This window comes from Staurois parvus, unplaced genomic scaffold (genome assembly GCF_062004578.1).
Source record: "Staurois parvus isolate SC_StPar_1 unplaced genomic scaffold, SC_StPar_1.0 ptg000813l, whole genome shotgun sequence".
Taxonomy (NCBI): Eukaryota; Metazoa; Chordata; class Amphibia; order Anura; family Ranidae; genus Staurois; species Staurois parvus.
The window spans coordinates 2,967,129-2,993,296 of NW_028318609.1; the positions used below are offsets into that span (position 1 = coordinate 2,967,129).

At 41.9% G+C, this 26,168-nt stretch overlaps 1 protein-coding gene across 3 annotated transcripts in view; it reads left to right on the forward strand.

Moving 5' to 3' along the window:
- The window catches only part of ITGB4 (integrin subunit beta 4), a 148,442-nt gene that overhangs the window by 46,431 nt on the left and 75,843 nt on the right, over window positions 1–26,168 (forward strand). For all 3 annotated transcript variants that reach the window (XM_089654893.1, XM_089654894.1, XM_089654895.1), the window contains exons 3-6: window positions 18,868–18,950; window positions 19,812–19,913; window positions 23,502–23,706; window positions 24,419–24,515. In XM_089654893.1, coding sequence (XP_089511019.1) covers window positions 18,868–18,950; window positions 19,812–19,913; window positions 23,502–23,706; window positions 24,419–24,515 — 487 coding nt within the window. The remainder of the gene's footprint in view (window positions 1–18,867; window positions 18,951–19,811; window positions 19,914–23,501; window positions 23,707–24,418; window positions 24,516–26,168) is intronic.

The window sequence follows — 26,168 nt, forward strand, 5'->3', positions numbered from 1 at the left end:
CTGGTGTGGTTACAAACATGGTGAAGGCAAGAGAATGGTCCAGGAAGACAAGAGAAGAGGTGATTTCTCTTCACAGGAAGGGCAATGGCTATAAGAAGATTGCAAAGATGTTAAACATACCAAGAGACACCTTAGGAAGCATCATTCGCAAATTCAAGGCAAAGGGCACTGTTGAAACGCTACCTGGTCGTGGCAGAAAGAAGATGCTGACTTCGACTGCTGTGCGCTACCTGAAGCGTAGAGTGGAGAGAAGTCCCCGTGTGACTGCTGAGGAACTGAGAAAAGATTTGTCAGATGTGGGTACAGAAGTTTCAGCCCAGACAATAAGACGCACACTGCGTAATGAAGGCCTCCGTGCCAGAACTCCCAGGCGTACCCCCTTGCTGTCTCCAAAGAATAAGAAGAGTCGACTGCAGTATGCCAAAAGCCATGTGGACAAACCACAAAAGTTGTGGGATAGTGTTCTGTGGACTGATGAAACAAAATTAGAACTGTTTGGGCCCATGGATCAACGCTATGTTTGGAGGAGGAAGAACAAGGCCTATGATGAAAAGAACACCTTGCCTACTGTGAAGCATGGTGGAGGGTCAATCATGCTTTGGGGCTGTTTTGCTTCTGCAGGTACAGGGAAGCTTCAGCGTGTGCAAGGTACCATGAATTCTCTTCAGTACCAGGAGATATTGGATGGAAACGTGATGCAGTCCGTCAGACACCTGAGGCTTGGGAGACGTTGGACCTTTCAACAGGACAATGATCCCAAGCATACCTCCAAGTCCACTAGAGCATGGTTGCAGAGGAAAGGCTGGAACATTTTGGAGTGGCCATCGCAGTCACCAGACTTAAATCCGATTGAGAACCTCTGGTGGGACTTAAAGAAAGCAGTTGCAGTGCGCAAGCCTAAGAATGTGACTGAACTGGAGGCCTTTGCCCATGAAGAATGGGCGAAGATACCCGTAGATCGCTGCAAGACACTTGTGTCAAGCTATGCTTCACGTTTAAAAGCTGTTATAACTGTAAAAGGATGCTGTACTAAGTACTAAGATTGAATGTCACTTGGGGGTTGAATAAAACTGATAATGCTGTGAGCACAGAAAAGACATTTGTGGTTATTTCATTATAACTGTTATGTTATATTTGTCTGACCTACAAGTGCCTCTTTAATGTAAATGTAAGCAAGATGACTGAATGATCAAAAGCAATGTCAAACTGGCCAAAACACTCAATTTCAGTGGGGGTTGAATAATTTTGGCCACAACTGTACGTGATTTTGCACAGCTCTGCCGCTCTGTAGCAGTAATTCTGCTATAGGGCAGTCAGGAAGCAGTTTAAATCTGATTGGTTTTATATCAACCAAACCACACATGACTGAGGATTTGTAATTCTGTTCAGCCAGTCTTGTAATCCAGGCACCCAGCCAGCAGTGCAGTCAGATCCTGCCATCTTCATGATCTTTCTGTAGATTACACTGCAGATAAGCAGAGTCCTCTGTCAAGGACCTGTTCAGTCCTGTGATTTGACAATGGAAGGGCAGAAGTACACTGATGATATCATTGCCCGCTGTTTGGTACATCAAAGCACTGTACTATAAAGGTAGGGGGTGATATGCTCAGCGTTCTGCCCCCTCTCTCTAAATCTTATTTCTGGAATTCTGGAATTATTACAAGAATGTTTTGTAAGACAAACGTAACAGTTCATTGACAGATGCATTAAGCTGCCAATAGATGGATATACATGCAGCCAGTGCAGCAGGAACCGGTCAATTTTCAATCCAATTATAAGCAGGCTGGTTGTACTGAAGTAGATCTATTGGTTGATTTCAATACAACTGGCCTGAGGTTTTTTTTGTTGTTGTTTTTTTTTGTTCAATCACTGCTGGCAGCAATAGCCACAAGCAGTGATCATTTGATACTGACGGCAGGGAAACCTCCCACTGTCAAAATACGATAGTGTAGCAGGAGGGATTCCCCCATCAACACAGTTAGTGTAGAGCACTTTTATTTCCTTCAACCCATGGATGAAGGAAAGATCGTTGCATAATGTACAGGTATATCCTGCCTTAAACCTGCAGTTGGCCATCTTTTACTCTGTATTTAAAGTGATTCTGCAGAAAAATGTAGGATCTGCTTAAAGTAGTTGTAAACCCTTACATATACCCAGTGAAGTGACTAACCTCAGGTGATACACACCTGAGATGAAACAAATCCTCCTACATAAGTTGTACCTGTTTATCTGCCGTATTCTCTTCTCTACAGCCGTTCAAAGTGCTGAATTTATAAAGCTTGTCTAAGAGTTCAGAAAAAAGGGGACAGAGAGCTGAAATTACAAATTGCAGACCTCAGTGAGGAGAGCTCTGAGAGCTGATTGGACAGAAGAGACATACCTACTATCACAAAGCTCACAGGAACAGAGCTGAGGCTGTTAATCTGCTGAAGGTTCCTCCCCATGACCATTTTTCGCATGGTGTCAGGAAAACTTGTCAGACATGATTCATGCTGATAGCAAAGGAACAAAGAAGCAGACAGAAATGACATTCCATGCTCTGGATTGAGACAAGTACACACTATAGAAAGATATGCTTTGTTCATGTCTGAGGTTTACAACCACTTTAATATATATTAGGACCCCCTCCACTATCAATAATAGCAGCATTAATGTAAAGTAAAAAAAATCACCAGTCCTGAAAAAATACAAAATAAAAAACAAATATACTTACCTTCCCCCAAGCTTCTCAGGGATGACTTTCTAGGGATATGCAAAGAAATGCCGAGTTCACAAAATCTCATAACATTATGCCCCAGCAAATTGTAAGAGCGCTTTCTTGCAAAACCTTGGGAGCCAGCATTTCCCTAGGATTTTACAGAAAGTATAGTGATGTTAATTTGCCACCAAAACATACACTTATGCTGTTTTCCCAATCTCCACACAGTATACTGTATGTTTCGGCGCTACTTCCCTGAACTTCCAGTGGAGAAACACACACTGTTTATGTCAGTCCAGCAGCATTTGTGTGGAGCCACATATGCATTATATTCTCATATAGCAGAGGTTGCCTCAATGGGGGCCTCAAATGTGGCCCCTAATGTTTCCAAAGGGTCTTATATTACATTAATTATATGTAGTGCTTCATAAAACTCTCACAGACTGAAAACTTACTAGAGGAAATGGTCAGAGATTGTTTTGCAGGAGTGGTTGTAGGCTAAAGTCAAGCTATAGGAGACAGACAGAGACTAGGGGCATGTTGCATTAACCTACTAGACTTTCCTACTAGGGACCCTTTACAAATCAGTACTCTCTCTTCTGACTACTGGAGCCCAAGGGCCACACTTCAAATATCAAAGGGCCGCATGTGGTCCTTAGGGTCACCAGGGTCCTAGAGAATGATAGAATATGACCAGCTGTCGACAGGGCCACCCATAAAGTGAATATTAATAAGCGTACCTCGGGTTTACGAATTTAATGCGTTCTCCGAGACATTTTGTATTGCGAATAATTTGTAAAAAGAAACGAGGTTTCCCATAGAAATGCATTGAAAACCAATTAATCCATTCCGGAAGACAGAAAAAAGTAACAAAAAAGTATTTTATCTGTTCAAAACTCTTTATAAAGCGCACTTTAAAGGCATAAATACTGTACGGGGACATGATTAAAAATTGATTTATAAATGCATTGAAAACCAATTAATCCGTTCCGGAGGTCAGAAAAAAGTAAAAAAAAGTTTTATCTGTTGAAAACTCTTTATAAAGTGCACTTTAAAGACACGTGGCTGGCGCTATCAACCTCCCAGGTGCAATGCATCCTGGGGAAACTTGCTTCGTATTGCGTAAAAAATTCGTAAACTGAGGCATTATTTTCAATGGATTTTCATTCGTAAACAGCAAATTACATTAACGGAATTGTTCGTAAACCGAGGTACGCCTGTATATCCAGCTTCAGACAATTGCCACTGAAGCACCTGTTCATATTGAAAGATTTCCCCCATGCTTGTCCCGGGGACACCTCTAAAATTTTGGATTTCCTATCATCGACCATCGGGTCATAAGGACAAATAGCATGGATGAATCTACCTAGTAGCTATAAAAACTTGACGGGTTCTAATCCGTCTGTTTTCTGTTCAAAACTGAAAAATAGAATGTTCCTATTCATGCACTAGACTGAGAAGAAAAGTGAATCTGTTATTTTCTTTAGTTTTTTTTATTAATCAGCCCCATAAGATCTTCAGCCTGACACAAAATGATGGTATGACATTGGAAATCATCTTAAATACATATTAGTAAAATTAGACCTGTTTAAGCTTTTCCTAATTATTTTTGCCAAAAAAACTCAATGCATTTTAAAAAGTTCCATGAATATCTCATTTTTGTAGAAGCCATGCTTTCTCTGTAAACACATCAGTGCTATGCTCTGTAACTTGGCCGTAGGCAGTGTGAACGGGCATGAATGTCAATCAGTTATGTCACTCAGGAATGATGATTCTGTTTGTATGATAAACTTCACACAAAACATAGAAATAGAAGGCACTCAGACCTCGCCTCCAGAATTTCCAGGATTAGCAGAATTACTTTAGGTTATGTTATGTTGTGTTTTGAATAAAACTGATGTGAATGTGCAATATATATAAAAAGTGCTGCGTAAATTGACAGCGCTATACAAGTACCTGCAATAAATAAATAAATAAAATACTTTGCTTTATAACCCCTGTAGAAGATTGTGTATATAATATACTGTATATATACAGTATTTACACCATATGATAACCTCCACCCTTCTGGGAAGGCTTTCCACAAGATTTTGGAGTGTCTGTGGGAATTTTTGCCCATTCAGTCTAAAGAGCATTTTTGAGATCAGGTTGGGTGTTCGGTCATATTGAGTGAGAAAACCTCACAGTCATTGATTAGATTCATCCCAAAGGTGTTCAGTAGGGTTGAGGTCAGGGTTCTGTGCAAGCCACTTGCGTTCCTCCACACCAAGTTCATAAAACCTTGTCTTTATGGAGCTGGCTTTGTACATAGGGGCACAGTCATGCTGGAATAGAAAATGATATTCCCCAAACTGTTACCACAAGGTTGGAGGTATGTTCTAATTGGGTGCTGCCCCAGACAGGAGGGTAGGGGTTATTGTATTTCCTGGTTCTTTAGTTTTTTTGGTGGGTTATCTCTACGTCCAACCCCTGAGCCTGTACTATAAAAGAGGGACGTTGATTTGGAAGAGAGATTCCCTGAGGAATCCTGAGAACCCAAAGCTCTGGACCTGATAGATAAAAAGAGAAGATCGGGAAGCCGAAATCGGGAGTTGTACAAGAATGCTGCCGTACTGTAGAAGGTCCTCTGTACCTGCAGTTTACCCATGAAGACACCAGCTGCTGGGGAATGCCACTGATGGATCTTTTAGCACATGGACCCTACCTTTTGCAGGTATGCTGGAGTAGAAGTAGGGATTAGGGAGTCAGGAAATGAACATGGCATGTTGGACTCTCTTCACTTTATTCAGTAAAGCGTTGAAATTTCGCCTTTTGCCTGGTCTGAAGTTACTCAAAAGAGGTGTAATACAAGTAACCAGCACAAATTTGCACTTAGTCTACAGCTTGGGTGACTAGCACATGGGGTATGAAGAGTCAGCACGTTAAGAGTCATCCTAGTACAAGTTATACATGTGGTTGCCATGAGCAACAAAGGTACAATCAGCAGGCAGCCTGTCGTAAACATATACCTCAACTGGAGTTGAACTGCATTGCAGAGGTCCCTATCATATACAGAGGTACAGAAGTTCAAGAGTTAAAGTCAACTGCATGTTGGAGCCTTCGCTGTGTGTATGGTGGGGTTCCATGCTGCTACTGGGATCGGTAGTAGGAAACTGGACAGGTTGCTGTGGTCAATTTTTTATACGGCCTGCCTATTTGCAAGCTACAATGGGAAGATGTACATTTACATGAGGACCCAAGAGTAACTGGAGAACAGATGTTGTGCAAGTGTACACAGCGTATCGGTCATCTCTAAAATCAGAGGCCCGCCTTCAGGTTGAGTATCCCCTCACTGCAGCCTCAACCTTGTCCCAAAGCATTGATGAAACGGCACTAAAGCAAACATACCCCATGTATAGAAGAGTGACCCTCAGATGCCTAGTGTAGCCCAGAAGAACCCACCCTGGGGATAAGTCCTCTTATGTGACCCAGACTTGGCATCCAACGAGTTAATTGGGAAACATAGATGAAGGTCCACCACCACCCAGTTATACCCCATTGCCCCTACATACGCAATTGTCTAAAATGTCTTTGCATGATTCACAACAGTACCCTTCACTGGAAACACTTGAGCTCAAAAATTTGAAGGGGTGTCTACATACTGTTGGTCATATGGTGCCAAACATGCTGTTTGTGAATTATAGTGCACTACTGAAACCTTTTCTTAAAGTTTAAGTGAACCTTATCTTCTCTTATTTGTTCCCTCTTGGTCTGCTAAAGTGTTATATTTTATTTGTTAAAAACATCCTGAAAAACCTGTTGACCATGACAGAAATTCATACCTTTCCTGAACATTTCTAGAAGTCCTCCTAGTTTTTATTATCATCCACAGAACAATTCCCCTGAATGTTGGGAAGATGGAGAAAGGATTCAGTAGTTTACCAAAACACAACTGGGGAGGGCTGACAGCTTCTGGCAATTTACTTCCAGAAAAAGGAACTCTATTGTCATTCACATGCTCCTCCATAATTGAGAGTCCTTGGGTGTTTTATTTGGCTATCAATGCTGATTGGACTTGAAGTAGAGAGAAGAAAGATAAGAATATGCTGGCAAACCTGTAGCTTTGCTATGAACAATAAGACACACTTTATACGATAGCTATACCTCACTACAATTGTCCTGTAAATAATTTTTCCCACCCCTCTAAGTGCAGCCTACTAGGACAAATAGGTCCACTAATAAGGATCACTGGAGGCTGCCAGGAATACGGCTCTCCCATTAGGAATGAATAGGACAACAATGTGCATGGACAGTTTGAAGACAGTGCTTTCAGGATAAAGGTTGTGCATCTCTGAGTGGTACTGTACAGCCTTTACACAATATTACGTGGACAAGGAGGAAGGGGAGTATTTTTCCTGATGTGCGACACTCAGAGGGGTGGGGGTGTTGATTAAGGGGCAGTTGTACAAAGCTATAGTTGTCCTTTAAGGAACTTACTGTACTATGGTCCCTTCAATATGAGCTTCTAGGTCAGCATGGTTTCCTGTACCCACAAGAGGGTGGACATCCAAGCTACTGTTAACATGTATGTTGGATTTTGAGCTTGACTGCCAGCTCAACTTATCAGAGAAGAGGACAAATTTCAAAATTTGTCCAGTTGGTGCTCCCTTTGGAATTGGAATAAACCGCATTTAGGGAGGGGTAGAGGCATTGATGAAATAGGAACAGACAAGGGCGCACTCTCATCGTGCATTACCGTGGTATACCACGTATTTATTAAATAGACAAAAGGATGTATACTCACAAACCAACGATAATAAAAGCAGTGTGTGGACCATACACACTGCTTTTATTATCGTTGGTTTGTGAGTATACATCCTTTTGTCTATTTAATAAATACGTGGTATACCACGGTAGTACACAATGAGAGTGCGCCCTTGTCTGTTCTTTTTTATCAGTGGTCAGATTTCCCGATCTTTGAAGGGCAGCACCTCTTCGTTTGGCATCCTGACATTTTTCCAGTTTGCATGAGGATTGGAGCGCTGGTTTCATTTGTTCATCTATTGATGAAATAGGGCAGTGATGGCGAACCCGTGGCACGCGTGCCACAGCCGGCACGCCGAGCCTTATCTGTGGGCACGCCAGGAGAATACCGTATTTTTCGCTCCATAAGACGCACTTTTTTTCCCCCAAAAAAAGGGGGAAAATGTCAGTGCGTCTTATGGAGCGAATATAGAGCGGCCGGTCCGGTATTTCCACCGCCACCGTGTCAGAATACCGGGCCGGCCGCTCAGCTCTGCAGTGGGACCGTACCTGTCCCTCTATCCAGCGGCGCGCTGTCTTCCCGGCTTCTGTAGTGTGCGTGACAGCCGGGTCCCAAGTGCGCATGCACAAGAAGCAGTGCTCTTTGTGAATGGTAAGGCGGTACCTGGGACACATGACAGATCCCAGAAGCCGCCGGACCAATCACAAAGCGCAGCGCTTCTCGCGCATGCGCACTGGGCATCCGGCTGTCCGAGCGCCCACACTACAGAAGCCGGGAAGACAGCGCGCGGCTGGATAAAGGAACAGGTAAGATTAAAAAAAAACTCTGCGGAAGTAAGAGCGGGTACCTGTCAAATTCAGGTACCCGCTCCCCCTCCCTCCCCAAAGGTCAGCAGTCATCTGTACTGTCCGCAGTCTCTGGTCATCCCTGTGCTTTCCGCAGTCTCTGGTCATCTCCTGTACTGTCCACAGTCTCTGGTCATCCCTGTACTGTCCGCAGTCTCTGGTCATCCCTGTACTGTGTCCGCAGTCTCTGGTCATCCCTGTACTGTCCGCAGTCTCTGGTCATCCCCTGTACTGTCCGCAGTCTCTGGTCATCTCCTGTACTGTGTCTGCAGTCTCTGGTCATCTCCTGTACTGTGTCCGCAGTCTCTGGTCATCCCTGTACTGTGTCTGCAGTCTCTGGTCATCCCTGTACTGTGTCTGCAGTCTCTGGTCATCCCTGTACTGTGTCTGCAGTCTCTGGTCATCCCCTGTACTATGTCTGCAGTCTCTGGTCACCCCTGTACTGTGTCTGCAGTCTCTGGTCATCCCTGTACCATGTCCGCAGTCTCTGGTCATCTCCTGTACCGTGTCCGCAGTCTCTGGTCATCTCCTGTACCGTGTCCGCAGTCTCTGGTCATCCCTGTACCGTGTCCGCAGTCTCTGGTCATCCCTGTACCGTGTCCGCAGTCTCTGGTCATCCCTGTACCGTGTCTGCAGTCTCTGGTCATCCCTGTACTGTGTCTGCAGTCTCTGGTCATCCCTGTACTGTGTCCGCAGTCTCTGGTCATCCCTGTACTGTCCGCAGTCTCTGGTCATCCCTGTACTGTCCGCAGTCTCTGGTCATCCCTGTACTGTGTCCGCAGTCTCTGGTCATCCCTGTACTGTCCGCAGTCTCTGGTCATCCCTGTACTGTTAATTAGTTTGCACTACTGTACGAGTTGTTTTTTCTAAACCAAAAGCTCGATATTCAGGTTTCATTGCAGTGTTGGCACTTTGAAAGAAATAAATTGGTTTTGGGTTGCAGTTTGGGCACTCGGGCTCAAAAAGGTTCGCCATCACTGAAATAGGGTATTGATCCTCTCCCAACCAACTATTCGTATACCCTGAGATGAACATCACTAGCATGTGCTTGTCCTGCCCACTTAGTCTTACTTCATTGGTATTAACACAAATGTTCAGCCCATCCAAATGTTAACATTACTAGCAATGGCAGCTGCAAGAGGATTGTCCAATTGTGCATACACAGCAGACCACTGACTAATGACTATGGGCACACTAAAGCTGACAACACATGCTCCAATCTGAAAGCACAATCTCCTTTAGGCTGCGTTCATATCCCTTGGTCTTTAATACATTATAGTGCCTTCAATTTTTAAGTGCATTTAGGCAGATTTTATTTGTGCCATAGACAATGAAAGTGTGCCTAAAGCCAAATCTTTTTAAATTTTTGATAGAATAGGAAATCTTTGCAAAGGGAGAGGAAATCTCTTCTTACACAGTTGTCACCAGTACAGGTGTCCCAATTGGAAGTTTTTTGCTGACTTGCAGTTTCAGTAACAACAATAACATTTTGAAATTCCAATCCCTTTTCTCATGATCTTATTGTATACCATAACGCACAGAGAAGGGGTGAATCCTCCCAGATACAGATAGCTATTCAAACCTGTCAGGGATCTCAACATTTCCCTACTCTATCCAAAACTAAAAATTAAAGGGTTTTAGCTTTAGATATATTTTAGGTGTATAGACCCTACAGGAAGTGAGAAGTAATCTCTCTAAAGTGAGAGGAATTCCCTTCCTGGATAGTTGTGGCAAAAATACGTATCCCCAGTATAAGATTTCCCTTTTATTCTTATTCTGTAATAGATAATTTTTACTTCACTTTTAGTCTTAATGGGGGTTATAGAGTATGAATTTCTTTTGGTAGGGACATAAACAGCAATGCAAGCCTGACATGGGTTCCAACATGGGTTCTGTTACTAAAAAAAAAAAATTTTTTTTTTTTTAAATCCAGCATACAGTTTTTCAAAACCGTATGTAAATGGGTAGAAAACTGGCTAAAAGATCGTATTCAGAGAGTAGTGGTTAATGATTCATACTCTGAATGGTCTAGGGTTGTCAGTGGTGTACTCCAAGGTTCAGTGTTGGGACCCTTACTTTTTAATATATTTATAAATGATATAGGGTCTGGGATTATAAATCCCATTTCAGTCTTTGCAGATGACACCAAGCTGTGCAGTGGAATAACGTCCTTACAGGATGTCTCCAACTTACAAGCCGACCTCAATGCACTGTTTAATTGGGCAACTATGTGGCAAATGAGGTTTAATATTGATAAGTGTAAGGTTATACACTTGGGGGCTAAGAATATACATGCATCATACATACTAGGGGGGTACAACTGGGGGAATCAATGGTGGAGAAGGATCTGGGAGTTCTGGTAGATCACAAGCTTAATAATGACATGCAATGCCAAGCTGCGGTTTCTAAAGCGAGCAAAATCCTCTCTTGTATTAAAAGAGGTATAGACTCCAGAGAGAGATATCATATTACCCGGTACAAATCATTAGTAACACCTCATCTGGAATATGCAGTTCAGTTTTGGGCACCAATTCACAAAAAGAACATTGGGGAACTGGAGAAAGTACAGAGAAGGGCAACCAAACTGATACGAGGCATGGAGGAGCTCAGCTATGAGGAAAGATTAGAGGAACTGAATTTATTCTCTTGAGAAGAGGAGATTAAGGGGGGATATGATCAACATGTATAAATACATCAGTGGTTCATATAGTGAACTCGGTGTAGAGCTATTCACCCTGAGGTCATCACAGAGAACAAGGTGGCACTCTTTACATCTGGAGGAAAAGAAATTTAATCTCCAAACACGGAAAGGTTTCTTCACAGTGAGAGCTGTGAAAATGTGGAATAGACTCCCTCAAGAGTTGGTTTTGGCCAGCTCCATTGTTTTTCTTTAAAAAAGGCCTGGATTCTTTCTTAGATACAAAGAATATAACTGGTTACTAACATTTATAGGTAAAGTTTATCCAGGGAATATCCGATTGCTTCTCCGGGGAACAGGAAGGGATTTTTTCCCTGCAGGAGCAAATTGGATCATGCTTTGCTGGGTTTTTTGCCTTTGTCTGGATCAACTGTAGGTTTAAAATTAACTTTGTTTTTTTCATGGTTGAACTGGATGGACTTTTGTGCTTTTTTCCAGCCAGACTAACTATGTAACTGTGCAAAACAAGTATTGATGACCAATCAACTAGCTAAGAGTGTACATTACTGAAAGGATACCATTGCAGACCAATGGGCGGGCTGCAAAAATAGCTACTGACAGCTGATGAATGAGGCTGATTGCAAACGGGGGACTTTTTTTTCCCCCAAGATTACATGACGTCTTACCCCCAATTTGTTTATAACAATTTCTCGCTAAGTTGTTCATAACAGTTTTCTATGGGATTGCCAACTCTTCAATTTTCAAATTGCTGTTCAGCAATCAAAATTCAGCAGTGTTTCAGGTCAGCGTGTTGGCAGGTTTAGTGCCACGATAAGATCTGCCCTTCCTGTAGTGATGTCATGAATGGAGCTAGCGCCCATATAATGCCAGCTGTGGTTGGGGCCCAAGGAGAACATGGCATGGGAACAGGGTACCCTGATGCTACAGCATGTAGAAGCTTATCACAGGAAATGTAATATCCCGCCAGTATATCAATGTATTATTTGAAGAAGGATTCATTGCAGAAAGGTGCTGAAAACACATTTGAGAGTGGACATTTTTTTATTTCAATATGGTGCCTGTGGCTGGGGATGTCAGGCGCTGGCCTATGGCTGGGAAAAATATGTCCAAGATGGAGGAACCAAAGATAGGTATGTAGAGGCTCTATCCAAGAATGAAGAAGGGTGGAACCTTGGGCAGCTTGCCACCAACTGCTGTCCATTCCAGGTTCCCTATAAGCGCAAAATCCCCAGCAACAAGCTTCAGCTTTAGAATGCTAGCAGAGCTGAAGATGTCATCCTTGGTAACATTGGGGAATGTGTCATCAACTAGATGTGTCTCTATACTCTCTCAATAAATCAACCTTAAAATGGCATTGCTCTGTGTATACAATCCAACCTCAGAAGGGGGTGGTGCAGGAACAACCATTACCAAGGACTGTGCTTTTTGTTCTGCAGGCATTCTCATGAATGTCGAGTAAAATGAATTATCAGCAGACTGCAAATGCCTGTCTGGCTACTAGCTTTACACTTTTGTATGAAAGTAGCCAGCGCGACTACTGAAGACCAGGCAGACATAAAACACCAGCATGACTCATTTCATTTCTGAGCACGCAAGGGAAGTACATATAATGGGCTTGATAACCCAACCATTGTTTTGTCAGACATAACCTAGAATACCGTTAAAGGTTTAAAGGGCAACTTCATGGAAAAAAAAATATAGCAAAAAAAAATAGCATATACAATTGCTACACAAGCTACAGTATATCATAATTGAATGTTATTAAAAAGAACCTTTACTGATCAATCTGCAGTCATTGTAATTTTCAGTAAAATTCAATGCAATATGACAACCTGGAGGCATTCTGTACACAGTTTGTGTATGAAATGCCCCCACAAATGTCATTTCCGATTTGTTTGATTTGCCCACTGATTTTCTCAGAAGTCTGTACTAAGCAGGTGCGGACTGACCATTTGGAAACTCGAGCACTGCCCGAGGGCCCAGGGTCAGTAGGGGGCCCCATGAGATGCCCCTGGTACCTTTTTCATAGGCTTTTTTGAGTTTGGACAAGGACGCAAGGGGCCCCATGATCCCCTATTGCCCGGGGGCCCCATGAGTTGTCAGTCCGCCCCTGGTACTAAGATACCAGTCCGATTTTAGGCATTCTCTGAAATAGGACTTTCAGTTTTGGTGAGATACTCTGAGGTTAAATACTTCAAATGCAGACCCTGCACCTTTCCTCATTAGAACACTAAGGCTCCACGCACACTGGGCATTTTAATAATGTTGGTAGCATTAGCTGTGTAAAGTCATGTTAAAAATGTGAGTTTTTCAGCATTTTTTAGTGTTTTTTTCATTAGCATTTAGCCACGTTCTTCCACATTTTTTCGCGTTTGCATTTTTTTATCATTTTTTACACAAAAAAATTAAATTTTTGCTCAAAAAATGCCCAAAACCGCTGGTTTGCCACATTTTATCATGTTTTTACACCTAAAAAAACTCCTCTAGAAATCCACAAGTTTTGGGTTATTTTTCCAGCCAAAAACGCCCTTGCCAAAAAACGCTAATTACAGCCTATGTGTGCATGAACACATATGATAATCTGCTGGGGAGTTTACTGGCTGTAGAAAAAAATGCCAAAAGCCAAAAAAAGTCACTGTAAAAATATCCCGTGTGCATGAGGACTAAGAGTGCAACAGGTGATTATAATAAACCAGTCCCTCCCATTCAGATTCAGTCTGCTTAGGGCAAGGTGAAACAAACAGCTATTTTTTCAGAGCAACAAAATGTATGTTTCTCTGCGACAAAGTTTGTTCAATTCTCTGCAATTTACATTACACCCATTGTTTTTTTTTCTCTCAACCAAAGTGGAATTATGCTCTAAGTAACTATGACATAGGAAATGTCATAAGTGAAATAAGCAGCTGAGTAAAGGACCCCACAGACCGCTTAAATTTCATCTGATTCCTGCTGAATTGGGCAGAATTTGAGCTGTGGAAATGTATTGCCTGGACGATGACTGCGTCCTATCAAATGAAGTCACTGTTCAGTAGGACCATTAGTCATGGATACCGTGGCAGGCTAAAGACAATAGAGATTCTTCCATCTATGCTGTTCACATGGACGGGAATCAAACTACAGTTGCAAGAAAAAGTATGTGAACCCCTTGGGAGTTTTTTTTTTTTGCAGCACGTCTGAAGTTTGCAAAAGAGCACCTGGATGTTCCACAGCACTACTGGCAAAATATACTGTGCACAGATGAAACCAAGATTGAGTTGTTTGGGAAGAACACACAACACTATGTGTGGAGAAAAAAAGGCACAGCACACCAACATCAAAACCTCATCCCCACTGTAAAACATGGCGGAGGGAGCATCATGGTTTAGGGCTGCTTTGCTGCCTCAGGCCTGGACGGATTGTTGTCATTGATGGGAAAATGAATTCCAGAGTTTATCAAGACATTTTGCAGGAAAACGTATAACCATCTGTCCGCCAACTGAAGCTCTGCAGAGGATGGGTGATGCAACAGGACAATGACCCAAAGCATACAAGTAATTTAACAAAACAATGGCTGCAACAGCACAGAATACGCCTTCTGGAGTGGCCTGACCTCAACCTGATTGAAATGCTGTGGCATGACCTTTAAGAGAGCGATTCACACCAGCCATCCCAAGAATATTGCTACACTGAAATAGTTTTGTGAAGACGAGTGGTCCAAAATTACTCCAGATCGTTGTGCAGGTCTGATCTGCAACTACAGGAAACGTTTGGTTGAGGTTATTGCTGCCAAAGGAGGGTCAACCAGTTATTAAGTCCAAAGGTTCACATACTTTTTCCTCCCTGCACTGTGAATGTTTACATGTTATGTGCAATTAAACCATGGCAACATCTAATGTTTGTGTAGTATTATGTTCAGCAGACTGTGTTCTTCTATTATTGTGACTTAGATGACGTTCAGAGCACATTTTATGCCCAATTTATGCAAAACTCCACGTAATCCCAAGGGGTTCACATACTTTTTCTTGCAGCTGTATCTTAGATTGTAAGCTCCAAGGAGCAGGGCCCTCCTAACCCTCTTGAACTGTATTGTTGCTGTATTGTCTCCCTTTATATTGTAAAGCGCTGAGCAAACTGTTGGCGCTATATAAATCCTGTATAATAATAATTTTTTTTTCTCCCTGTCTTGCGAACTAACAGTTGGAATTTAAGCCATCTATTCCTACCTTAAGAATTTGGGTGTCAATTGTCTACCTTTTACACGCTTAGGCTACAAACCTCCCTCTGCATCCCACACAAGGACATGGCAACAATCCACAAATGACTAAATAGCCTTACCTTACCTGTCCCCCACCCCACAACAATCCTAACCTCTCTAGCTCACCCCTCTATTTCTTTCCTAACATTACACCTCTTCACTTCCACTTCTGCCCATTCCCCCGCATACCCCTTTCCTTCTCCACCTCCCTCGCTCACTATTTTCCTTAAACCTTCAACTGCCTCCCTAAATACCCAGACCTCCCCACTCTTCCCTTCCCACACTCCTTCCTCTCCACCTCCCTGCCTAACATTCCAGCTCCCCTTCCGCCTCTCCCTAATTTTCACCACTTAATCCGAATGCACCTTATTTGGCTCTACCAACAAGTATCTAATGCAAGGCCCTGCCTGATTGGATAGAAATTATTTATACCTATTACATATTATACTGTTTTGGTGAATACAAAGATTGTCTGATAAGACTGTAGCTTGTATGATGAGCCTGGCTCACTCCCACATCTTGGAAATTGAGAAAATGAGCCAGAGTAAAAGCTCAACACACACAATACAATCTGATTGTAATATCTCCCTTTGGATTTACCAAGATTTAGTGTAAGGATACAAATTTGATACAAATTGATTGAATAGTTTAGGTAGGTGCCCATACTGTTAAATCTAAAGTTGGTTGTACAAAGATTATACGGAAAGATTGTAATGTGTAAGGTGATTCTAAGACCTTTTCCCCACTACATGTAATATACACAGACATAAGCAATCGCATTCCTGGTACCTTCTGGATCAACAATACATTATTTTATTGAATCTATGAGAATGCATTGTTCCAGCTGCAGTGCTCAGAAAATTGCATATTGGATGTGATACACCTAATGTGCCCTGGTGATGCATTTGTGTTAGCTGCATTATCCTCAGTTGTTTCTTATACTAGTAGCACAGGGGTACTGAATTAAAATTCAAGGGGGTCCGGTCAGCAAAATTTTCTTCCAACGGAGGTCCGAGTGTCAAGTCGGTGCTATGACTCAGATCCTTTCTATCACAGCTTCCTGTGCACATCACAGTTCCTCTCCCCACCCCCATTCCCCCACTTTTACATCACACACTGACCCATCAAAGTTTGCCCCATCACAGAATCCCCCCCCCCATCATTGACTGCTGCATCACAGACCCCCCAATCAAAGACCCCCCATCACAGACACCTCTCATTACAGACCCCTCTCATCATATACCACTCTCATTACAGACCCCTCCATCACAGACCCCTCTCATTACAGATCCCCCTCATTACAGATCCCCTCTCTTTACAGGCCCCTCTCATTATAGACCCCCTCATCACAGATCCCCCTCATCACAGATCCCCTTTCATCATAGAGCACTCTCATTACAGACCCCCCACATCACAGATCCCCTCACATCACAGACCCCCCACATCACAGACCCCCCTTATTACAGACCCCGCTCATCACAGATCCCCTCTCATTACAGACCCCCCACATCACAGACCCCCCTTATTACAAACCCCGCTCATCACAGATCCCCTCTCATTACAGACCCCTCTCATTACAGACCCCTCTCATCACAGATCCCCTCTAATTACAGCCCTTACCCCTGCAGGAACCGCTGGTGATGGTAGGTTCTCTGTTCTGCCATGACTCAGTAAACTGCTTGATCTCCACTGACTCACCTGGTTGTGGCTTCAGACACACTCACACCTGTGTGACTTAAGCATTACTATACCTACACTCTCTATTAGCACACGGAAAGTAAGCCAACAACAAACTAATGGTAGATTAATTCAATGTATTAAGGCAGGTAAACTGTGTGTAAATAGGCAAACAACAGAACACTTTCAAAGCTGCAAAAAGTGAACACTGACCTATAACAGGATGATCTAACTGAACTGCAGCACTGCTAAATCAGGTTTTAATGAAACCAATAACTGGCAGAGTCAGATTAAACTAACAAAATAAATAGTAATCTTGGGTGCACCCTGAGATTACAGCCCTTTAATGTGTGGATTTACACATGCCTAATGAAGGGTACCATGAAAGTTATTAAAGTACAAGATGCCTGATTAGTCAATAGCAGCTTGCTATCGGTGGGGTCCTTCTGTAGGTGGCGTACTGTCACTTTAAGAATGTGAGTGATGCATGACAGATGAGCAGCCAGGTAAGAACAGTATCTCAATTGGTTGCTGGGTGTAGTAAGAGGTATAGTTCAGTTCACCACTCCTAGAAGGTAGTAGGTCTGGTCCTATGCACTTGGCTGTCAGCTCTTTCAAAAGTCCTTTTGACCCCTGGTATGCATGCAGACACCATAGGGATGGTCCTGCTCTGCTGCAGGTCCCTGCACACAGGAGGCTTGCAGTTGCTCAGTCTCTTGGCTCTGTTACAGAGTGCAGCAACTCTTTCGCTCTACCTCAACAGTTGGTCTGCACTTCTTCCTCTCCTCTTCATAAAGACCCCTCGGTATCTCGATTTGCCCAGAAAATCAGTCTTGTCTCTCCTTCTCTGTGTCCAGGGAATCATGGGTGCTGTAGTTCTGCAGCTATTCAATTATATTGCACCGTGCCACTTTAAGACTACATTTCCTAGCATTCCTCTGCTTCACACAAGTCTCCTTCTCTGATTTTCAAATTGGCTCAAGCTCTCTACTCTCTGATTGGCTCAAGCTCATTGCTGAAGGGGGGGGGCAGGGAATCTGCCCTGTTTATTGTCTATAGTGCCAGGGGTGAAGGAATCCACAAAACCACCAGCAGCGCACACTACATAAATCATTTTTTTTTCTTAACAAAGTCTTTGTGATAGAAGCATGTAGAAAGCATGTCCAGACATTGTGTACATATATGCTCCATTAACACTCACCCCTAGCAGATTCTCACAAGGAATACATGAAAAATGTGAGGAAACAGAAGATTCACCTGACAGCGCAGGAAGTGACAGGAAACCTGCTTTGTGGGTACACAGGAAGTACTGAACCCAACCCTCACTCACTCTTTTCCAAAACTTTAAAAACATTGTTATGACAGCATTCAAACTGATGTTTTCTATTTCTTTTTGAACTATTTATATCAAATCTTTATTAAAAAAAATAATTTAACACAGGGGAAGAGCAGAAGCTATTTTTAATTCACACTCTTTCTATCTCTCTTTCTAATTACAACTCCATACACCATATCCATTTGAACAGAGCAGGCAGGGGGGTGGTACCTGGGGGATTAGGTTATATTCTGCCTCATTTATTTGCTTGAATCTTGAGCTATTGAGCTTTGTAAACAGACTTTCTTTAGCAAAGCAGCTAAGGATATCCTTGTAAATGTCCATAAATACAAACATGAAAAATTCATATGTAATATGTCTTGTTTAGCTGACTAAAACACTTGTAAAACTTTTTACAAACTGCATTTTTAGTTCTAAACATAACAAAATAAAACATACAAAACATTTCCCACTTGTAATTTACACTGTGTAAGCACAGATCGAGCTGCAACTGCATTAAAACATTTCATACTTGGGTGGAGCCAGTTTTGTGGCAATGTAGTATTTTTATTTCTGTCCAGCTTGTATTTTTAGATAATGAGCATTATAATTTCAATGTAATTTTTGTCAGGCTGGTCTTCATATTGAATAATACTCTGTAACCCTCTTTAATCTGTGTGTTTTTGTGATTACAGTAAATCGATGTGTGGCTTCCAGAGCAAAGACCTGTACAGAATGTATTCGTGTGAACAAGGAGTGCTCCTATTGTACAGATGAAGTAAGGCATATTTATCTTTTTTTTTGCTTCTAAGGCCATGTACATGGGGCGTTTTGATAACGCTGGTAACGTTAGCTGTGTAAAGTCACGTTAAAAACGTGAGTTTTTCAGCTTTTTTAGCGTTTTTGCATTAGCGTTTTGCCGTGTTTTTCAGCGTTTGCTCTTTTTAAAAAAAAAAGTCCAAAAACGCCGGTTTGCGGCATTTTACCGCGTTTTTCAGCCTTAGAGCATTTTTACAGCTAAAAATCTCCTCTAGAAACCCACTAGTCCTGGGTTTTCTTTCCAGCCAAAAAAAAGTCCCTGCTAAAAAATGCTGATTACAGTCTGTGTGCATGGACACATAGGATAACATGCTGGGGAGTTTACTGGCTGTAGAAAAAAACATCAAAAGCCAAAAACAGCAGCTATAAAAACGTCCATTGTGCATGAAGACTAAAAGATGACAGTTTTTGTATATAATGTCTGCTGTAAGATGAGAGTTGAAGCGTACCCTAATGCATATAGTGTCCTGGCTGGGATTCAAACTGATGACCCCAGTGCTGCAAGACAGAAGGGCCAACCGCTAGGCCCAATGGTCAATTCGAATCCATGGGTTACTTTGATTTGCTCATTACCATTGCAATTTGTGCTGCTTTACAGAACGTTGTGTTACAATAAATCAGCATTTAACTAGTAACAGAGAGCAGCATAATGGGAGCAGTGATATGCTCTGTGAACTAAATGTCAAAGCTCCAAAATGTTCTCTGCAAATGTCCTCATTTTTAGATGAGGCATCAGAGTTTATAGTCTGCAGACTCCAGTCATAAAAAAATAGGGAAAGGATTGTTATTGGTGAGTTTCACTCATTTTTCTTCCTTCTAGAATTTCCAAAGTGTTCGCTGTGACCTGCAGAGTAATCTCATCCAGTATGGATGCAGTAGAGCAGGAATCGTTTACATGGAGAGTGAAGTCCGGACTCTTATGGTGAGACTTGAATTTAAAAGTGATCCCGGTAGCTGCTGGTTCACCTTGCTTGCAACTCTTTTTGACTCATTGTCATCGTCAACTCCTTCATGTTGATGCTTTGGCTTCAGTGTTTTGTCACTGGCCCATACCAATGAACATGCTTCAAACTCCAGCCAAAACCTTATTTTAGTGTTGGGCATTGTGGAGGAAGGATATAACCTCTGTCGGACTTTTTCGTGTTCTATGCTTCCATTAGGGAAAATTTCCCTATTTAGGCAGTAAATTATGGGAAATTTCTCCAGTGGGAACACAATCTGAAACACTTTATTCAGTAAAATGAGCTGCAGTTTCACTGCCAAGCACCTGCCAGAACCTGGGCATGCAGCAGCTCAGGGATGCACACATACCATGGCCATGATGCTGTACTTTGCAGCCATGATGCTGTGCTTCACAGCCCCAACAAAAATTAAACAGCATTGCACATTCGGTGGGTGTTACTGCCACCGAACGTAACCAATGCAAGTCAATGGAGCCTTGCTGCAACCATGTGCAATGTTAGTACAGCATTTAGAGGGTTAAATCAGGTCTGTCAAATGCTCTCTGAGGAACTATCCAATGCAGATTGCTCTTCAGAAGGTACTGCACGTGTGAACGAGCCCTTGCCGTAATAGATTGATGGCACTGGAACCGTAAGATAATAATGAAGTGCTACTATGTTTCTTGACAAAAACAATTGAGTACTGTCCATGATACTTTTTTTATTTGCACTAACATACAATTTTCAGGACAAGCCTTTGGGAGTATGTCCTCTTCTTCAAGGTCCAAGCACTACTACCTTGGACCTTGATGAAGGGGACATACCCCGAAAGCTTGTCCTGAAAATTGTATGTTAGTGCAAATAAAAAAACTATCACGGACAATACTCAGTTGTTTCTGTCGCAAGTGCACTAATACGGCTACAATCACCTCAAGCACTATGTTTCTCAAAATTTAAGTTCTTCTGATGATATTCCATGTGGGAGATGGGTGCACTATCACAATAAACTCCAGATGTAAAGACAATATTTGAATCTAAAATCAAAGCATGACACTAACATATTATAGCCCAAGGTAAGGCTTTATTCCAAACATCAATTAGATATGGGAGCCAATGCGTTTCAGGGTCCACATATCACCCTCTTCATCTGGGCTTGAGAAAATATCAGGTCTTTTCGTGCAAACTCAGGGAATGAATTAGAATATGGATGTGGTAGGTTGTCAAGAAGAACTCAGTAATGTTAAGCTGCTGGTATAGGTAACCTATTTTCACAAATCATATAGAAGGGGGTGATATGTGGCTCCCGATATTCGTTGAATCCTATAGCTGATTGATGTTTGGAATAAAATCCTAGCTTGGACTTGGATTTCAGTGAGGCGTTTTGATTTTAGATTCAAATATTGTCTTCACAGCCGGAGGTTTTTGTGGTAGTGCACAAAAACTGCCCGCTCGTTTCCCTCATGGGATATCATCAGAAGAACATACATTTTGATAAACAAAGTAGCACTCACTATTGCAGGGGTGGGCAAACTTTTTGACTTGAGGGCCGCAATGGGTTCATATATTGGACCCGGGGGCCGGACCAAGAGTAGATGAATGATGTGTATGTGTCATCCATAGTAAGTATAGTAATATTCCCCCATAGTAAGCATAGTAATTAATCCCCCATATAGTAATTAATCCCCCATATAGTAATTCATCCCCCATAGCAATTCGTCCCCCATATAGCAATTCGTCCCCCATATAGCAATTCGTCCCCCATATAGCAATTCGTCCCCCATATAGCAATTCGTCCCCCACATAGTAATTCATCCCCCACATAGTAATTCATCCCCCACATAGTAATTCATCCCCCATATAGTAATTCATCCCCCATATAGTAATTCATCCCCCATAGTAATTCATCCCCCATAGTAATTCATCCCCCACATAGTAATTCATCCCCCACATAGTAATTCATCCCCCACATTAATTCATCCCCCATATAGTAATTCATCCCCCATATAGTAAGTCCCCCATATAGTAAGTCCCCCATATAGTAAGTCCCCCATATAGTAATTCATTCCCCATATAGTAAGTCCCCCATATAGTAATTCATTCCCCATATAGTAAGTCCCCCATATAGTAATTCATTCCCCATATAGTAAGTCCCCCATATAGTAATTCATTCCCCATAAAGTAAGTCCCCCATATAGTAATTCATTCCCCATATAGTAAGTCCCCCATATAGTAATTCATTCCCCATAAAGTAAGTCCCCCATATAGTAATTCATTCCCCATAAAGTAAGTCCCCCATATAGTAATTCATTCCCCATATAGTAAGTCCCCCATATAGTAATTCATTCCCCATATAGTAAGTCCCCCATATAGTAATTCATTCCCCATATAGTAAGTCCCCCATATAGTAATTCATTCCCCATATAGTAAGTCCCCCCTATAGTAATTCATTCCCCATATAGTAAGTCCCCCATATAGTAATTCATTCCCCATATAGTAAGTCCCCCCTATAGTAATTCATTCCCCATATAGTAAGTCCTCCATATAGTAATTCATTCCCCATATAGTAAGTCCCCCATATAGTAATTCATTCCCCATATAGTAAGTCCCCCATATAGTAATTCATTCCCCATATAGTAAGTCCCCCATATAGTAAGTCCCCCATATAGTAAGTTCTCCATATAGTAATTCATTCCCCATATAGTAAGTCCCCCCTGTGTCAATTCACTTACCTTTGCTCCTCCGCGCGTTCCTCTCGTATTCCCGCGCCGTTCTGGTCTTCAGGGAGGACTGTGAGAGAAGAGTTCGTCACGCTGCCCCGCCTACATCCTGGCTGCCCCGCCTACATCCTGACAGCTGCAGAGTCCTGACGCCCGAGAGGAGGGAGGGGGCGGCCATCCGAGAGGGGGGGCGGCCATCCGAGAGGAGGGGAGGGGAGAGGAGGAGAGGAGGTCGCCCGCCCGCCCGAGAGGAGGGAGGGGAGCGGGCGCCCGGCACACAGGAGAGCCGCATCTATTGTAAAGAGCCGCGGCTTGCCGACCACTGGCCTTGCGGGAGCCTAGCTCCGCGGGCCGGATTAAAAGGTCCGCCGGGCCGTATACGGCCCGCGGGCCGTAGTTTGCCCATTGCTGCACTATTGCCTTAAGGTTCCAGTGCCATCAATCTACTACTCTAAGGCCTCGTACACATGTGCATTGCCTTCAGAAGAGTGATCTACATTAAAAGTTATTAGCTCTGTCTGTGTCTTTCTATCCCCTGATAACTGTTCCTCTCATTTCTCGTCCTATAGTCACAAAAACAAGAAGTGAGGTGATATCCTCCCAACTGGGTCAATCACAACAATAAAGTCTTGACAGAAGTTTACTCTTCTTTTGTTTATACAAAACTAGTAAAAAAAGTTTTGGCTGTAACTGAGCAGACATTAGGGAGAACTCTATGGGCCTTGTTCCTTCTTTCTAAAGTCCCATTTTGAAGCCCCTATATAGAAGGTCTACATCTGTTGTTGGAGAACCTGTCCTCTATACACTTTACACAGCTTTTACACTCAGGTGTAACTTCTCGTCTGTCTACAGAAAGAACAGATTAATACGGGATTAGTTAGAACACAAGTCTATCCTCAACGAATGTCTATGCGACTGCGTGCTGGAGAGGAACACAGCTTTGAATACCGTGTCTTTGAGCCTATGGATACTCCGGTGGACCTTTATATCTTGATGGACTTCTCCTACTCAATGTCTGATGACTTGGAAAATCTCAAGAAAATGGGAGATCACTTGGGTGAGGACAAATAACACACAGAGAATTTCAAGAATATATAAAATCCAATTTTTCTTTGTTTAGTTTTGTATAGAGCATGGAAAGCTTAGAGCCCTGGGGCCCAACCTAGAGCCTGTAGACCATTTGTAGGTCTTTGATTTTTGTTGTGTCCCTCACAATCCAACAGTCAGTAGTAGGTATAGGAGCATTGGTTTCTAAAAGGAGTATAGAAGTAATCTATAAAAAACAGTGATTCTGTTTTTGAATTTTTAAAAATAATTTCTGACATGTTGGTGTTATATCTTTCACTTGGATGTTAAAAATAGCAGTAAATATAGCTGGATAAAACAAAAACTGTGTCTGTCTTCATTTCAGACTGAAAAGGGGGCTGATTCTTTTCACTACCCACTGTATATATATGAGAAAAAACTTGTGAATGCATTGTAAGCAGGAAGAAGGACCACTGCTATGGTCTACACATATTAATTTCAAAGAAATATATGTGAACATATAGATGTAGCTTGGCAGAGGGGGCTGCTGCCCAGTATTCTTCATAATAAGTTTTATCACAGCTGGTCCTTAAATATAGTGCAGTTTTTAAAATGGATGCAGAGTGTGGCTTTTGTTTTTTTCAGTAGAGGTGCTACAAACTGACCCTGGGGTTCAAAAATCTTTGAATACATATAGGAGAAATGTAATTTTGAACTTCTTTTCTTTTTTATCACTTCCACAGCTGAGGTTGTCTCTAAACTGTCCAGTAATTACACTATTGGCTTTGGGAAGTTCGTGGATAAAGTTTCTGTTCCTCAGACGGATATGAGACCGGAGAAGTAAGTCAACCAGGCCTATTTAATTAATTTTTCCTCCTTTATCACTGCGCATATGTATACAATGAATTGTGAGATTGGGGATCTTTGATATTAAAGCTTGTACAAGGATTCCGAGGAACATTCCTATGAAAATTCTCAATAGTATATTCAATGACTTGATGAATGTTGCTTGAAAATACTTTGAAAAACATTTGCTTTTAACATTCAATTTTGGCGTGAATGGAGTTTCCTGATGAAAACCCCATACACTGAAAAAGTAAAAATTTTGCTCCTTTCAATCTTCTCATCACTATGGTCAAAAATTAACAACGATTTGACCCTACTACTGATTAGCGAATTGAAGCTGAAAGCTTTCAAATGGAATTCTATTAGAGTATGGTTTTAGTTTCCAAGTAGAAATCAGTAGAGGCTGTAGGACTCAGATGATCAAAGTGGAGTTTTTGGGGTCTATTCATGAATGCCCACGGCTTGCACTCTGCACAGTAAAACCACTGAAAATCCTCCATACTGCGCTGTATCGTACAGTTAAATATGCAATACAAAGCTCAGTGTGGAGCCAGCATTGCCATGTGTTCTCTGTATAATAATGCCGAGAACATTTGCTGATAGGAGGTGAGCCCTGTCACTTGACCTGTTCTGGAGTGCTTTTAATAGGCCACAGTTAAACCATACAGTTTTTTTTATAAATGGGTCCCTTAGAAATCTGTAGAAAAGTGATGTGACCATGTAATTAAAACATATACTATATTAGTATGAAAATGACAAATATGTCTTATGACATCTGATTTTATCTGTTCTACTTACTGCTTACTACTAGAGATAGCTAACTGAAAAGATAACTACAACTTGATAAAGACTGCTAGAAATATTTGGAAAATTCCACTTACAGTACATCATGATAAATGGTATTAGAAAAACTCACTACATTCTATTGAATACATTTTCTTTTCTTGTTTTTTCTAATAATTTTACAAACTGTCTTTATTTCTTTAACCATTAATATGTAAAACTTTTCTTTTGTTTTTATTTATGCTTGTTTCTTTTTTTTTTTTGGTGTTACATTAAAAAAAGTGCAAAATTGAAAAGAAAAAGCTTCTTTAGTTTGCTAGACTTTGTAAAAAGAAAAATAATTATCCTGTCATTTTAAATGGGTCCAAAATCTGGTGCATCTGTGCATGGTAGCCAATCTGCTCCTAACCTCAGCTTTTTCAATTAACCTTTGACAAAAAAATCTGGTTTATGTGCAGAGCTGCACCAGATTTGCATTCTCCAGTAGAAGCTGACTGGCTACCATACACAGCTGCACCGGATTCTGAGTACTCCATCTTTAGTAAATCTCCCCCATAGTGCAGCCAAGGGCATAGTAAGTCAGTAATGAGGAAAGACCAGCTGCAGGGAGACCAAAAGTAGTATTGGTGACTATTCCTTTGCCCTCTGCCTGCCTTTCTTGGATACAATTTCCAGAGCTCAGTTCCTCTTTAATATCCAAGTATACAATTTGGGGGCAAAATATTAATCTAAATATCTCAATTTAGATCCAGGTTAATAAGTCAGGACATACTTCTGCATACCAACATAGTTTGTGACCTAGGGCTAGAGGCAGTGGTGTATTTAGGTTTTGTGCTGCCCTAGGCAATACAAAAACTGTGCGCC